This window comes from Pongo pygmaeus, chromosome 23 (assembly GCF_028885625.2).
Source record: "Pongo pygmaeus isolate AG05252 chromosome 23, NHGRI_mPonPyg2-v2.0_pri, whole genome shotgun sequence".
In the NCBI taxonomy this organism is placed as follows: Eukaryota; Metazoa; Chordata; class Mammalia; order Primates; family Hominidae; genus Pongo; species Pongo pygmaeus.
In genome coordinates this window covers 42,730,093-42,745,955 of record NC_085931.1, presented here as the reverse complement: position 1 = coordinate 42,745,955, position 15,863 = coordinate 42,730,093, and the positions used below count along the sequence as shown (strand labels likewise).

Here is a 15,863-nt window from a genome sequence, read left to right as displayed (position 1 = left end):
GAGAGACTCTGAGGAAGTTCCACACCTCAGAACCACTAAAATAACAATGATGAACAAAGGAAACAAACTTCGGTGACAGGGTTGTAGAGAAATAGGATCATCTATTCATTGCTGGCAGCTTTCTGGAAAATAGTCAATCTGTCAACCATACTTTGGGGAATGTAATCCAAAGACATTAACCAAAAGAAAAAATACACCTGCTGCACCATGTATTATGTATTATTATTAACTTTTAATTTAATAGAGACAGGGTCTCACTATATTGCCCGGGCTGATCTCAAACTCCTAGGCTCAAGTGATCCACCCACCTCAGCCTCCCAAAGTTCTGTGATTACTGGCATGAGCCACTGTGCTCAGCCCCCCAGGTATTATCATACCTGCATTATATGCTACGGCTAAAAAGCAGAAAGCCATCCAAATGGTCACGAATAAGAAATGATTACTCAAACCAAGATACAGTAATATGCTTAACGTTGCCATTACAAATGACTGCCAGGAGGGACCTGAACAAATGGTAAAAGGATTATTAAGTGGGGACAAAGGCTGGGCGAGGTGGCTCACGGGTGTAATCACAGCACTTTGGGAGGCCAAGGTGGGTGGATCACGAGGTCAGGAGTTTGAGACCAGCCTAAGCAACATGGTGAAACCCCGTCTCTACTAAAAATACAAAAATTAGCCAGGCATGGTGGCGCACGCCTGTAATCCCAGCTACTCAAGAGGCTGAGGCAGAAGAATCACTTGAACCTGGGAGGCAGAGGTGGCAGTAAGCCGAGATCGCGCCACTGCACTCCAGCCTGGGTGACAGAGCAAGACACTGTCTCAAAAAAAAAAAAGTGGGGACAAAAAGACTCAGTGATCTACATCCATTGATCACAGCTAAATAAAGTTTATCAAGTGGTAGGATTTTCTCTGCTATTTTATTATTATAGATATTTAGATATTCTCTTACTGCATAGCTATTCAAAAAGACGATCAAAAGGAATGCAATTCAGCCAAATATTTCAACTACAGGCAGGTAAATGATTCCAGTTAACAGCCTATTACGTCTTTCCAACTTTTTCCTGGAGATATCATTAGGCAGCTAAGGGTGAAGGCCAGCTCTGGACCAGCATGGGGGCCTTATAAGGAATCTGCTACCTTTCCCAGGTGCCCCTGAATCACCTTCCAAAGGAGGTCATTCAGTCACACCCCCCATCACTTTCCATCACAGAGTCCAGAGAGTCCTCCCTCACCACATCACCTTCCCATACCACAGAGATATGTGTACCTCAGGACCATTCACTTCCCACAGGGCTTCCTCTTGTTTCCTCATGCTCTGACCACCCCACACTCCCTGTCTATCCCTTTCCCCAGTCAGCTGCCCCCTCTTACTTGGGTCTGGAGAGGTAGAAACACTGTCCTCTAGAGAATCCTTATTCTGGGTCCTAGGATTCATACCTATGGAAAGATAAAAACAGCTTGTCTTAAGAAGGCTCACTCTGCAAAAGAGTTCTGACCAGTTATGGTTGAAAAAGGCAAATTGGAGCTAAAAATAAAAATGTAAACCAAGTGCAAATTCTGTGCTGAGTATTTCAAACAGTACAAAAGAATCGATCAAAGAAAAATGATAATCTAAAATTGGGAATGAGCCACAACTTTACTCTGAGGTTACTGGTATCATTCTTTGCTAAAAGAGATCACATAAACACGAGCAACCTGCCACTTATTTTAAGAAAACAGACACATCACAAAGTCATTTACACTAATTAGAGCAATCTTTAGTGAATATAAATGACCTATTTTTGACAGTGAGCTTTGACTGTGCCACTGCACTCCAACCTGGCAACGACAGAGTGAGAGAGACCCTATCTCTAAAAAAGATATAAAACAAAATGACCTATTTAAATTTAATCCACTCATCAGCCATCCTTATCTTCTGGAATTTTCTTCCCCAAATCATGGCTTTCTAAAATATGACACAGGACATCAAAACTCACTACTTTAACATAAAAACAATGAATTTACCTATGACTGGGCTGAAAGGAAAAACCGGAAGATTCTTTGAAATGCAATATATTGACTGTAGAGTAACACAATTAATTTTAAAGCACACCTATCAGTACTTAAATGTCCCTTTCAAAACATATATTTACTAGAAAATTATGATGCCATAAAAAGAACTGAGGTTGAGCATGGTGGCTCACAAGGCCAGGAGTTCAAGGCTGTGGCAAGCTATAATCACTCCACTGCTCCCCAGCCTGGGTGACAGAGTGAGACCCCATGTCTATGTAAATATACATAAAAATATTTTTTTAAAAAGGACTGGAAAGATGCTCCCTAAACGTTCAACGGTGGCTAACTCTGAGAAGAAAGTTGGAGGAAGGGATAGGAGGTAAAAGAGAATTTGTACTTTTTACTCTAAATACTTCTGGGTCATTTGAATATTTTATAACAAGAACAAGTATTTATAAATCTCTTGTGAAAGCTTTGAAAAAACAATCTACAACATAAGAGAAAGCACTTGCAAATCATGCACCTGGCAAAGGACTTGCATCCAGAAGATATAGGGAACTCTCAAATTCAAAAGCAAGAAAACGAACAACCCAATGAGAAAAGGACAAACAACATATGCAAAAGGAACATAAGTATATTAAAAGATGTTTAACATCAGTCGTCATTAAGGAAATAGCAAATTAAAAGCACAGTGATTAGCCAGGCATGGTGGCATGCACCTGTGTTCACAGCCACTCAGGAGGCTAAGGCAGGAGGACTGCTTGTGCCCAGAAGTCCAAGGCTGCAGTGAGCTATGACTGTGCCACTGCACTCCTGCCTGGGTTTCTGAAAGAGCAAGACCCCGTCTCAAAAGAAAAAAAAAAAAAGTGCAGTAAGATACCACTACATGCTTATTTGATTTGAATGATGAAATAATGAAAATGACTGGATATACCAAGTGTTGACAAGGATATGGAACAACTGGAAGCCTTACACATTGTTGATAGCAATGCAAAATGGCACACCACTTTGGAAAACAGATTAACCATTTGACCCAGCAATCTACTCACAGAAATTTATACAAGAAAAATGAAAACTTAAGTTCATACAAAAACTTTGTTCATATAAAATCATGTAAACATTTATAGAAGTCTTATTCATAGTCGCCAAAACCTGGAAACAGCCCAATTATCTTTTAACTGGGGGAAGGATAAACAAATTGTAGTTCATCCATACAATGGAATACTACTCAGCAATAAAAAGGAGGCAACTATTGACACGTGACAACGTGGATGAATCTCTCAAATGCAATATGGTGAGTGAAATAAGCCAGACTCAAAAAATTACATACTGTATGATTCCATGTATGTTACATGTTGGGAAAGGTAAAACCAGAGGGACAGAGAACAGATCAGTGGTTGCCAGAGAACACACAGACGGATTGAGGACAAAGCAACAGCACAAGGGAATTTTGGGTGGTGATGGAGATTTTCTTATCTTGATGTGTTTGCTGGTGGGTATACAACTCTATGCATTTGTCAAAACTCATAGAACTGTACACTAAATATAGTACATCTTACTGGACATAAATTTTTAAATAAATAATTTTTTTTTTAAATTTATTTAAAAAGATGGGCTCACGCCTGTAATCCCAGCACTTTGGGAGGCAGAGGCAGGGGGATCACTGAAGGTCAGAAGTTCGAGACCAGCCTGGCCAACATGGTGAAACCTCATCTCTACTAAAAATACAAAATTAGCCGGGCATGGTGGTGGGCGCCTATACTCCCAGCTACTCGGGAGGCTGAGGCAGGAGAAGCACTTGAACCCAGGAGGCTGAGGTTGCAGTGAGCCGAGATCACACTACTGCACTCCAGCCTGTGCCACAGAGCAAGACTCTCTCTGAAAAAAATAAATAAATAAAAATAAAAATAAAGATGACATCACCTGGCCAAAACAATTTTAGGACTTTTCTTTTGGAACTGCTTGGAGCAGATTTTTAAAAATTACCAGTCATTATACTAGAAGATACATGTATAAGTCAGACAAATGCAGTATTTCATTTCATTCAAACCCACACCAGTAGATATGAGGTAGGTACGATCCTTTTCCACAGATAAAGAAACTGAGGCTCAGAGAAGTTAAGCAACTTACTGAAGATCTCACAGTAAGTAGGAGGAACCTGAATTTAGATTCTTTCTGCTCAACTTTACAGATGCTCTATTTCTTGACTATCCATCTGGGGCACCAATTTTTAGCTGTTGAAATGTTATCTGTTCTTTGTCAATAGCCAAAAGCCACTTGGAGCTAAATTTTCTGGGGAAAAAAAAAAAAACTTGGCTGACAACTTTCATTTTCATGCAAATATAAAGCATGATTATAAAGAAGCAACGAGGTGGATTTTCTTATTTAGCTTGAGAACTGGTATGAAGGCAAACTGGCATTTGCAAAACACTCTGAGCAATAACAGAATTGTTACCATATCACCTCCCAGGTTTGGCTGCCAAGTTTGCTCATTTGATCACCTGTTTTTGTTTTTAAAGAAAACCTGTTCTAGACTTGGTTTGCAAGACAACTCAAATTCTTACACTAATAAAGAGTTCAAAAAAAGAAAAAAAAAAAGAAATAGTTAACAGAGCAGCTTTGAATCCTAGGCTAAAAGTAGATCTGTGCCATCTCTAATGGACACACCTACCTACACAGACACACACACACACATACACACACACGTACACGCATACCCCGAAAAAGCAAATATTTTAAGGACTTCCAGGAAGCTATTATGCTTATAAGCAAATATTTTAAGGACTTCCAGGAAGCTACTCACACACAGTTTCCTTGTAATTCTGGCTCTTTGAGGTCTTATTTTCAGTCATACAGACTTGCTGTTGGCATACGAAGAGTCCCACCAGCCTGCAATGATGGAGGTGAAACCTCATGTTCGGCCAGCTCTGCTCCAACCCAACATTTGGGAATGAAGTCTCACACTCAAAGTTCAAAGCCAGACATAGACTTCGGAAGCCAATGCTGGTAAGAGTCATCTCAGCTCTGTCTCTTTTGACATCTGTTCAGAATTGTGAATGTGTTCTCTGGCTGAAAACCTCAAGGTCAAAAAGGTTACTCAGTGTGGAGCCTCTAGGGCTAGTTCCAAGCCCACATCTAGAAGCCTGTGCCTGGGGCAAGTGGTTTCTCTTCTCTGGGCTACAGAGGCGGCACTTACCCATAAAAAAACTGACCTGGCCTGGAGAAATGACGGAGGTCCTTCCATCCAGTCTCAGTATGCTATGAGTTACTTTTACTTTGGCTCTCAGGCCAAATATACTGCATGCACCTAATATTCAACACAAATATCAAGTTGCAGATTCTAAGTCTCAACACTAAAGAGAAAGAAAACATGGCATCCACTTATTTTCTTTTTCAAAATGATCTAACTCCAATAAAAGAAGACATTTACTAGCAAGCCTTCTAAAATAGTGCCCAGTTAAAGATACAGAGGGATAAAACCTATCTGCCCAGTCACACCAACTGCCCTGTCTCTGCTGGGCAGCAGGGTGAAAAACAAGTGAAGACTGCAGCTACCAGGTCCCCACCAACAACGCTTCAAATGAAATTCTATGGGGCTGGGAGGGAAACTCACAGAGATGCTACTCCTGTGAATCATGATTCACATATGAATCATGTCCAAATGCAGGAGAAAGACTGAGTCACGCTTGAGTGCCTGCAGATGGTGCAAAGAGGTGAAGGTAGGGTCACAGATAAGGTTTCTCTGTTTGGATTTTTCTCTGATTTTTTTTCCCCTGGGATGGAGTTTCACTCTTGTCACCCTGGCTGGAGTGCAATGGCATGATCTTGGCTCACTGCAACCTCCACCTCCCGCGTTCGAGCGATTCTCCTGCCTCAGCCTCCCAAGTCGCTGGGATTTACAGGCGCCCACCACCACGCCCAGCTAATATTTGTATTTTTAGTAGAGGCGGGGTTTCAACATGTTGGTCAGGCTGGTCTCGAACTCCTGACTTCAAGTGATCCACCTGCCTTGGCCTCCCAAAGTGCTGGGATTACAGGAGTCAGACACCGCGCCAGTCTTCTCTGATTTTTTAATGAATGAAATGTTAACCAGTTGTGAATTCAGACCCCACCTTGTCCCAAAACAAGGACTCTATGTGGTAATCTAGCCCATAATGTACCCAACCTACTTTTGATCCGGACAACCGCTCTGTGGGACAGGCAGTCAGGAAGGGGAGGATCTTTATGCCCATTACACAGATGAAGAACCTGAGCCTCAGCTTGAAAGTCCAGTGAGGGGCAGGGGGGAATTCTGATCCTGGTTGTTTTCATCACAGCACACTCCCTCATCTAGCACATCCTCATTTAGCAGAGATCACATGTTCAAACCACACTGAAACCATTCACAGTCCAATCCCCCACAAGAGGGCCTTCCTTTCATCGTCATTACCCCACATGGGAATTGCTTGAAAGAGAATCCCAAGTACATGAGGAAGCAGAGCTCCTTGAGGTCGGGAGAGTCAGTGTCTTAGTAGTTTTTGTTTCTTCTCAGGCCTTAGCACAGTGCCTAGAGTTCAATATACTTTTCTGGAATGGGTAAGAGTTTAGTGAGTTTGAAGAAGGCAAAAAATATTCCATGAAAATTGAGGATGGCTTGAAAGGAAAGTCACTTAAAAACCAAGCAAGGAGAAAAAGACTACCCAAGTCTTTGAAAAAAAGGAATCTAGTTAATTGTTTAAGAAGGTTGTAAGAAAGAAAAGCATTAGAGAAAAAATTAAATCATGCTTCAGTAGAGAGGAAGCTAACCTCAGAAGATTTTTAGCATTCATTCAACTACCTATTATGTGCCAGGAACTGTTTTTTTTTTTTTTTTTGAGATGGAGTTTTGCTCTTGGTGCCTAGGCTGGAGTGCAATGGCATGATCTTGGCTCACCGCAACCTCTGCCTCCCGGGTTCAAAGCGATTCTCCTGCCTCAGCCTCCCAAGTAGCTGGGATTACAGGCATGCGCCACCATGCCTGGCTAATTTTGTATTTTTAGTAAAGACGGGGGTTTCTCCATGTTGGTCTGGCTGGTCTCGAACTCCCGACCTCAGGTGATCCGCCCGCCTCGGCCTCCCAAAGTGCTGGGATTACAGGCGTGAGCCACTGCGCCCAGCCACCAGGAACTGTTTTAAGCTCTGGGAATACAGCCATGAGCAAAACAAAAATCCTGACAGTCATAGAATTTACAATAAAAAAATTACAAAATTTTTTTTTGTATGCCAGGTGGCACAATGGAGAAATATTAGGTAGAGAGGATAGGTGGGGAGTGCTGAGGTAAAATATGGCAATTCAGGCAAGACCTGAAGGAAGCGAGAGAGCGAGCTGTGGGTAGGGTGGCCATATCATTTATCATCCAATACAGGATACCTCTGAGACTGGAAGGGGACACTATTAATAGTCATATGGGTCCACAAATTCAAACCAGGCCTGTCTTGAGCAAATGCAGACATCTGGATCTTAGCCATGATGCTCTCTGGAGTAAGGGCACAGCAGAGGGGTGAACAAGAGGAAGGACCTGCAATTCAGAGTGAGCCTGATCTATCTGGGGAACCTCCAGAGTGAAATGAGAGGGAGAAAACAGGAGACGAGGACTGAGCGTAACAAGTAGCCACATGACATGAGAGGTCTATCTGCCACCATAATGCCTTGGCTTTTACTCCAAGTGAGTTGGGAAGCCCTTGAAAAATTTTGTGCAGAGAAGTTCATAATCCAAATTTTATTTTATAAAGGTCACTCTGATTTGTTGTGTTGAAAATAAATGATATGGAAGGGCAAGGGAGGAGGCCAAGACCAGGTAACATGCTACTGCATCCAGGCAAAAGATGACGGCACCTTAGGCCAGGCTAAGACTGATGGAAGTAAGACTATGGATATATCCTGAAGATCTGACATTAATTGGTTTTGCATATGGCTATAACCAATTAATGTCCGTTATACGATTATAAAAATTTGAATAATTTTATGTAATTTCTTTCAGTGGCTCATTAACATAATTGATCAGGTAGCATAAGGTCAAAGATGGGAGTTCAGTTCCCATGTGGCTATAGATCACCTCTTGATGGCCACTAACCCCTTTGAAAACACATGCTATAGGTTATATAAAGGGACTGGGAAAGGGAAAAGATGACCCCACTTAACAATACCACCCTGACCAGAAAAACAACCCCAGGATCCCACACCATCTATGAGAAGCTAAACATTCAGAGCATATGTATATAATTAAGCCAGGTGTGGTGGTATGTGCCTGTAGTCCCAACTATTCGGGATGCTGAGGTGAAAGGATCACATCTTCCCAAAAGGTTGAGGCTGCAGTGAGATCATGCCACTGTACTCTATCCTGGACAACAGAGCAAGACCCCGTCTCTTAAGAAAAAAAAAAAGGACTATGTATAATTAAATACTTGCATACCAATTAAACAATAATATTGTGTGTTATTCAAATTCTTCTCACATATGGCAGCTTGGTCTTGGAAATATAAATTCATTTGTCTATAAATGTGTTTAACCTTGAGTGGAGAAAATGAATAAAGATAAGCTCTTTCAGTCTAGTGAGGAGACAGACATGGAAACAAGCAGTGAGATCATGACATGCCAAGTTGTACAATTGGGTTATGCATATGGAGCTGTGTGGAAACATGCCTAACACATCCCGGGAGGGCATGGGAAGGAGGGGGAACCACCGGAGCAGGCTTCAAAGAAGAGGTATTGTTGGAGCTGAATAATAAAGACTGAGTTGATGCCTGCCAGTCAGAATCAGGGGTTAAAGACAGGGAAGAAGCATATTCTATAGAGAGGAACTTATCTATGCAAAGGAACATGAGGACACAGTTCTTTTGAGGAGCCACAAGAAATGCCTGGAATACAAAATATGTTATTGTAATGACAACAACAGCTCCTATTTGTTGAGTGTTCACCATGGATGTCCAGCACTGTCCTAAGAATTTATGTGGATTATCACATTTAATAGTCAATCTCCAGCCAGGTGTGGTGGCTCATGCCTGTAATCCCAGCACTTTGGGAGGCTGAGATGGACAGATCACAGGAGGCCAGTAGTTTAAGACCAGCCTGGCCAACACGGCAAGACCCCATCTCTACTAAAAATACAAAAATTAGCTAGGGGTGGTAGTACACACCTGTAATCCCAGCTACTTGGGAGGCTGAGGCAGGGGAATCGCTTGAACCCGGGAGGCAGAGGTTGCAGAGAGCTGAGATCGCACCACTGCACCCCAGCCTGGGCGACAGAGTGAGTCTCTTTCTCGGGAAAAAAAAAAAAAAAAAAAAGTCAATCTCCTCATGATAAAGACACTGAGATACCCAGAAATTAGTGTAGTAACTGGCCTGAGGGCTTCAGTGCTCATGAGGTGGAGTCAGGCCTCATGTCCTAAGTTCCTGGAGCCTGTACTCTTTCCACCTGCGGTACCATGTGGAAGAGGAGGCAGGTGAAGATACAAGCACAGGCAGGAGCTGGGTGATGATCAGCACTATAGCCATGAAGAGCCATGGAAAGGTTACATGTGGGAAGGAGTGGCTGATCAGATCTGCATCTGGAAACATCAGTGACAGTATGGACTATGAATCAGAAGGGATGAGAATAAAGCAGGAAGATCATTTTGAAGGCTACTGCAATAATCCTGGCCACAAATGACAGGAATCTGAACAATGCAGTGAGAACGGAGGTGAGGAGCCAGTCAGAAGGAGCAGCAGAAGAGGAAGCATGGGCTGACGAACAGGGAGACATGAGTTTGGTTGTCAATGCATTAAGGATGAAGTACTTGGGGGCCATCTGAGCAGAGAGGTCCATCAAGTGGACACACCTACAGCTCAGAAGCCTAAGAGAATACTGAGCCAGAGCTTCAGGTTGCAGCAAATGCTTTTCCAATTTGAGTGTGCCAGGGAACCCTTAGCTCGGAGGACTCCACAATGGTATCATGTTAAAATCTTCCACAACCATCCCCAAATAAAGATTCTTTGAAACTTCTTTTCCCCAAAATGATCTTAAAATTCTAAAACAAATTTTCTGGGGAATCAACTGGTCCACCTGAGCTATCCCAGACCCCAAACAACTTCCAAGACTACCTGAGTACATTCTGGTGCTGCTACCATAAGAACCTGTAATTCCCCCTGCTTCAGTTAACCAGTGAAACTAGTTCAAGTATAGTCCAATGAGTCCCAGAGTAGCCCTCCTCGGCGCAACTCTACCCCAAACAGCCTGGGAGGCTCAAACTCTGGGTTCCTAAAAATGGCTCCTTGGCATAGCAAAGCAATAGCTTCTCTAAAGGTACTTTCTTTTCTTTTCTTTTCTTTTTTTGAGACGGAGTCTTGCTCTGTCGCCCAGGCTGGAGTGCAGTGGCACGATCTCGGCTCACTGCAAGCTCCACCTCCCAGGTTCACACCATTCTCCTGCCTCAGCCTCCCAAGTAGCTGGGACTACAGGTGCCCACCACCACGCCCAGTTATTATTATTATTTTTTTTTTGTATTTTTTTAGTAGAGACGGGTTTCACTGTGTTAGCCAGTATGGTCTCTATCTTCTGACCTTGTGATCCACCCACCTTGGTCTCCCAATGTGCTGGGATTACAGGCGTGAGCCACAGCGCCCGGCTAGGTATTTTCAAATAATTTGGTAGCCAGAGGTAACATTTTCAGCCCTGAGTACAGAGAGACACAGTGTCTTTCTATCCCTACATTTGTATTCAATGTATTTTCTCATCTAAAATAAATGAATGCTGGTGAGTAGGTTAACCAAAAAATAAGTGAATGAATTAATAAATGAAATAATAATCATTTAGGGATTCTCTTACTGCCAACCCAGTTTCCTAGCCTTAGACATAGGCCTCTAGGAATATTGTTGGATGAACCTACCAATGAATAAAGGAAAATATCATCAACCAATTTGATATAACTTCATTTTCATGACATCTTTCTTTTTTTTTTTCTTTTTGAGACGAAGTCTCGCTCTGTCGCCCAGGCTGGAATGCAGTTGCACAGTCTCGGCTCACTGCAACCTCCGCCTCCCAGGTTCAAGCAATTCTCCTGCCTCAACCTCCCGAGTAGCTTGGATTACAGGCGTATGCCACCACACCTGGCTAATTTTTGTATTTTTAGTAGAGACGGGGTTTCACCACGTTGGCCAGGCTGGTCTCGAACTTCTGACCTCAGGTGATCCACCCGGCCTCCCAAAGTGCAAGGATTACAGGTGTGAGCCACCGTGCCCAGCAATGACACCTTTCTTAAGCTAGGTTTTAGAAATTCAAGTTAGCTTATAGAACACTAAAGCACAACATAGCCCAATTGTTTAAAGTTTTAATGTTTTCCACATTCATTTTGTACAATATCTCTGTCCTCTGAGGCTCCACAAATGCTGCCCCTACTGATCCAAGCTCATGTTACTCTATCCCTTAAAGGTACTCTGAACAATGTCATGAAAAGAGGACAGCAGCCTGAGTCAGGATACCTGGCTATTGGTTTGAGAGGTTACTTTAATATTTCTACCTCTCTGGACATTAAGTTGCCCATTTATAAAATATATTTAATAACTTAAATATATTTTGATCACCCACTGGGGTGATCAGATAAGACAATAGATATAAAAGTATTTCCAAAAAGCATAAAACCAAAGTATCATACGAAACCAAGTTCATACTGCTTCCCCCACCCGCCCTGAAACTTCAGCGTCTAACTGTCTACCTAACCAAATTCTACCCTTCAAGTCTTTGCTGCATGCTCACTTCTTTTTTTTTTTTTTTTTTTTTTTTTTTGAGATGGAGTCTCGCTGCGTAGCCCAGGCTGGAGTACAATGGCACAACCTCGGCTCACTGAAACCTCTGCCTCCCAGGTTCAATAGATTCTCCTGCTTCAGCCTTCCCAGTAGCAGGGACTACAGGTGTACGCCACCACGCCTGGCTAATCTTTTTGTGTTTTTGGTAGAGATGGGGGTTTTACCAGTGGCCAGGCTGGTCTCGAACTCCTGACCTCAAGTGATCCACCCACCTCAGGCCCCCAAAGTGCTAGGATTACAGACATGAGCCACTGCACCCAGCCCTGGTGCATGCTCACTCCTCTAGGCAACTATGTAATCCTTCTCTTTTCTGGTCTTAAAACTGGACACATACTTCCCCCCTCTGGGTCTCTCCTGTTATGGAGGTGGGTTTGCTCCCCACTGCCCCTGACAACCAAAAGTCCCTCTAGAGCACAGACCACTCCAGCTCTGTCCGTGGTGTTGCCCTCAACACTATGCTCCTAAGCAGCCCTCAATCACAACTCTGTGACAGAATGATGATAAATGTGGCTTGACCAACACGTTCTGAGCTAAAAATGTTAACGTGCAGCCCATTTTATAATTCCATGCATTATAGAGCACTGTTTCTAAATAGGTCACCCAAAAGTGTGGCTGAAATGATCTCAAAATAGACATGGCCCTGCTTTTCTGGCCCTTGTGTCATTTCTAGATGTGAGCCTGATCTAAACATCCCAACTCTATTACCTCTCGGATTGGTTACCTGCACCACTGTTGCTAAGCAGGCCGACAGAAAGCTCTTCTGTTCCACTGAAGTTCAAGAAGGACATGCCGTCACCAGGCTGGCGGGAATTGCTGTGCCTGCAGAGAACAGAGCCCAGCCACCTGGCTTAATGTAGATCATCACCTCTTTTTCCTGCTCACCTATATCCCGGGGGTGGGAGGTAGGTTCATAAAAATCAGGCCTGAATATTCAGCCACTCAAGCTGGCAGCCACTGGAATCTTCATCTTAAGCCACCAGGCCACAGTGCTTTGTTTGCGTGTCAGTGCTGGCTCCTTGTGACCCTGGCACCCCTGCTGCTTTCCCACCACCAAGCTAGACCACCCGCCCTGTCTGCCCTATGCCTCCCTTTTACAAACAAGGATGGGTGTGGGGTGCTTGAATATATGGACCTGAGTTCATCTGGTTAAGAAGGTCACGCCCTCCCCATATCCCTTATCTATCCCCTAGGGTGTCAAGGTGACTGAGAGAGGGACCAAAGACTGCATTTTGCAAAGTGTTTTCTAAAGCAACAGGAATATTGAGTCCAGGTGTAACCCGGGCTCACGCCTGTCAAGGCTTAAATGACTTTCCTCCTACACTGACTCTCACTGGATGCTCATAACACATTCAGAGCATTGGTTCAAAAAGAGTTGTCTCTACAAACATAAGCCTTCATTTCCATTGCTCTTGGCATTAACTTATTCTAAACTCAACAGTGGGATTTATTTCTGAATGACCAAAATGACAAAAGTCATAGAGAGGTTGCCCAAAACACACAGCATGAATCTCCTGTCTCAGCATTCCAAATCCACAGAATTGCCTCTCTTGGATTCATCTTTGACTGAGGTTTAGAAAAACCCACGTTTGAGGTTTACAAAGTGTGTTCTGGATTCAAGATAAACCTAAAACAGGGCCTAGGTAACATCTCAGGCAAAAATGTCAGGCTGTTTGCTTTGCCCTTCACCAACTGAAGGGAATGCCACTGGCCAACAAAGGAAGGCCCTGACCTCATACTGTCTTTTCAAGTCTTCTTAACAACACTTTGTTAATAGTCTATTCTGCACATTGTCCTGGGTGCCGGAGAGTGTTCTCAGGTTACCTTCCAGAGCCCTGTGCACATCCTCACCTTCCAGCAGCTTCATGATATGCTAACTCCAGCAGCTCTGCAGAGGAGTGAGTTGGATCCCTCTGCCCGCTGCCTTGTAGCTCCGCCATATTCTGTCGGGTCTGGTGGTGGATCTGGATGGCTTCTCCGGATGGTCCTACCCAGATAAAGAACCACTGAGCATCATTCCCACCTGATAGCTAGTGCTGTGCACTTAACTATACTCTCCCTTCTTTCCAGCTACTGGGATACAGATGTTGGTGAGATTGAAAGAAGAACACACCACAGAGGAACGTTATACAAGGGACCCTCTGGCTCCCAGAGGACACCTGCTCTTCCAAGCAGGACCCATCCTACTAAGGGGCCTCACCTTTATCATCTTGTCTAATCTGTTAAGAATATTTTAGGATATTCTGCCTCATGTGTGTCAATTGAGTCGCCACAGTGAAATATACAAGTATAGGAGGCATGGCCCCTTGCCAGGAGGGCTAACACAAACTCAGTAAGAGGGAAATACAAGTGAAACACCAAATGATTCTGTTAATACCTAGGAGAGTAACAACTGTGACTCTAAGAAGCAGAAGATGTTTCAGTGCAAAAAAGGCAGAGTAGGAAACAAATTAGAATTAGTCAAGTCTACAAAATGAGGCTTCCTGGGGAAGGAGAAGTTGTAGAGCTAAGTGTTCAACAAAGTTAACAGCAGTTGAAGGAAGAGGGCATCTGGGTAGATGAAATGATACCTGTGAAATCCCAAACATGAAAGAGGCAAAACGTGCAGGAGACCACAAGATTAGCCAAGAAGGAAGAGAGCCTCTGAGGATAGGAATGAGGAAGACAGGGAAGCCTGATGAAGGAGGGCCTTGGCTACTGAAAGGCCAGCTAAACAGGAGGAAGAAGCAAAGCAAACTGTTTGCAGAGTATGGTTCCAATAAAGTGTACATGAAGAGTGGGAGGAGGAGAAGCACAGAAGTATGAAAAGCTGAAGGTCACTGAAGAAACACCAAGAGTTCTAAGTGACCTGGAAGGGAACCAGTGGAGACAATAATGCAGGGGAAAGGACACAGAAAGAAACAAGTAGTGTGACTGATTATAGCAGAGATAAGGAGGCAGAACGGGGTTTAGGCATGACCCCCAATTACAGCCAAATGATTCAGATCTATTTCTCACTTATTTAACTTCTAAATATTAAAGGCAAGTACAAAAGAAAATAGGCATTTCCAGGTATTCAGCAGGATGGTTTCCATGAAAAAAAAAAAAAAAAAAAATTTGGCCAGGCACAGTGACTCACGCCTGTAATGACAGCACATTGGGAAGCCGGGGTGGGTGGACTGCTTGAGATCAGGAGTTTGAGACCAGCCTGACCAACATGGTGAAACCCCGTCTCTACTAGAAATACAAAAATTAGCCAGGCGTGGTGGTGTATGCCTGTAATCCCAGCTACTTGGAAGGCCGAGACAGGAGAATCACGTGAACCCGAAAGGCAGAGGTTGCAGTTATCTGAGATCACACCACTGTACTCCAGCCCGGGTAACAGAGTGAGACACTGTCTCACACACACACACAGAAAATCCTGGACTTTAATGCATTTGTTCCTTTCCAGCTCAATAAGAGCCCATTAAGCTAAAGTTTAATTTTAGCCACAGCTTGAGAAAACCTTACTGTCATCTTCTTGAGAACAGAATATAGATAAAAAAGAATGGACTAGGAAAAAGTGAATTCAGGGGAAAATTTTTTTTTCAGTTGTCAGAGATACCTAAGAGAAAACAAAATAACGTAACTCCTTGTAACCAAGACAGGATATCAATATCCAAGAGAGCTAAGAGAAGAAGGAATGAACAAGAATGAGGGACATCCGACTTAGGAAAGAAAGCAGGTGGCAATGCACAGTTCCTCTCAAACAGAAACAAAGGGCCAGATGCGGTGGCTCACACCTATAATCCCAGCACTCTGGGAGATTAAAGAGGGCAGACTGCTTGTGTCCAGGAGTTCAAGACCAGCCTAGGCAACATGGTAAAACCCTGTCTCTACTAAAAATACAAAAAACTAGCCAGGCGTGGTGGCATGCACCTACAGTCCCAGCTACTTGGGAGGCTGAGGTGGGAGAATCACCTGAGCCCCAAAGGTTGAGGCTGCAGTGAGCTGAGATAGCACCACTGCACTCCAGCCTGGGCAACTAGAGTGAGACCCTGTCTCAAAAGAAAAAAAAAAAGCAGAAACAAACAAACAAAAAAGCCCTCAGGTTTAT

General features: G+C 43.5%; 1 protein-coding gene across 18 annotated transcripts in view; it reads right to left on the bottom strand.

Annotated features, from left to right (window-relative positions):
* Positions 1 to 15,863, bottom strand: part of DEPDC5 (DEP domain containing 5, GATOR1 subcomplex subunit) — a 161,697-nt gene that overhangs the window by 79,831 nt on the left and 66,003 nt on the right. For 11 of the 18 annotated variants that reach the window (XR_010125950.1, XM_063663209.1, XM_054470437.2 and 8 more), the window contains exons 23-25: positions 13,640 to 13,775; positions 12,513 to 12,610; positions 1,372 to 1,437 (exon numbers count right to left, since the gene is read on the bottom strand). Coding sequence is in view for 17 of the 18 variants with exons in the window: in XM_063663209.1 (XP_063519279.1) it covers positions 1,372 to 1,437; positions 12,513 to 12,610; positions 13,640 to 13,775 (300 nt within the window). In the remaining variant the exon portion in view is untranslated. The remainder of the gene's footprint in view (positions 1 to 1,371; positions 1,438 to 12,512; positions 12,611 to 13,639; positions 13,776 to 15,863) is intronic. The other 7 variants (XM_063663214.1, XM_063663216.1, XM_063663215.1 and 4 more) reach the window with 2 other exon arrangements.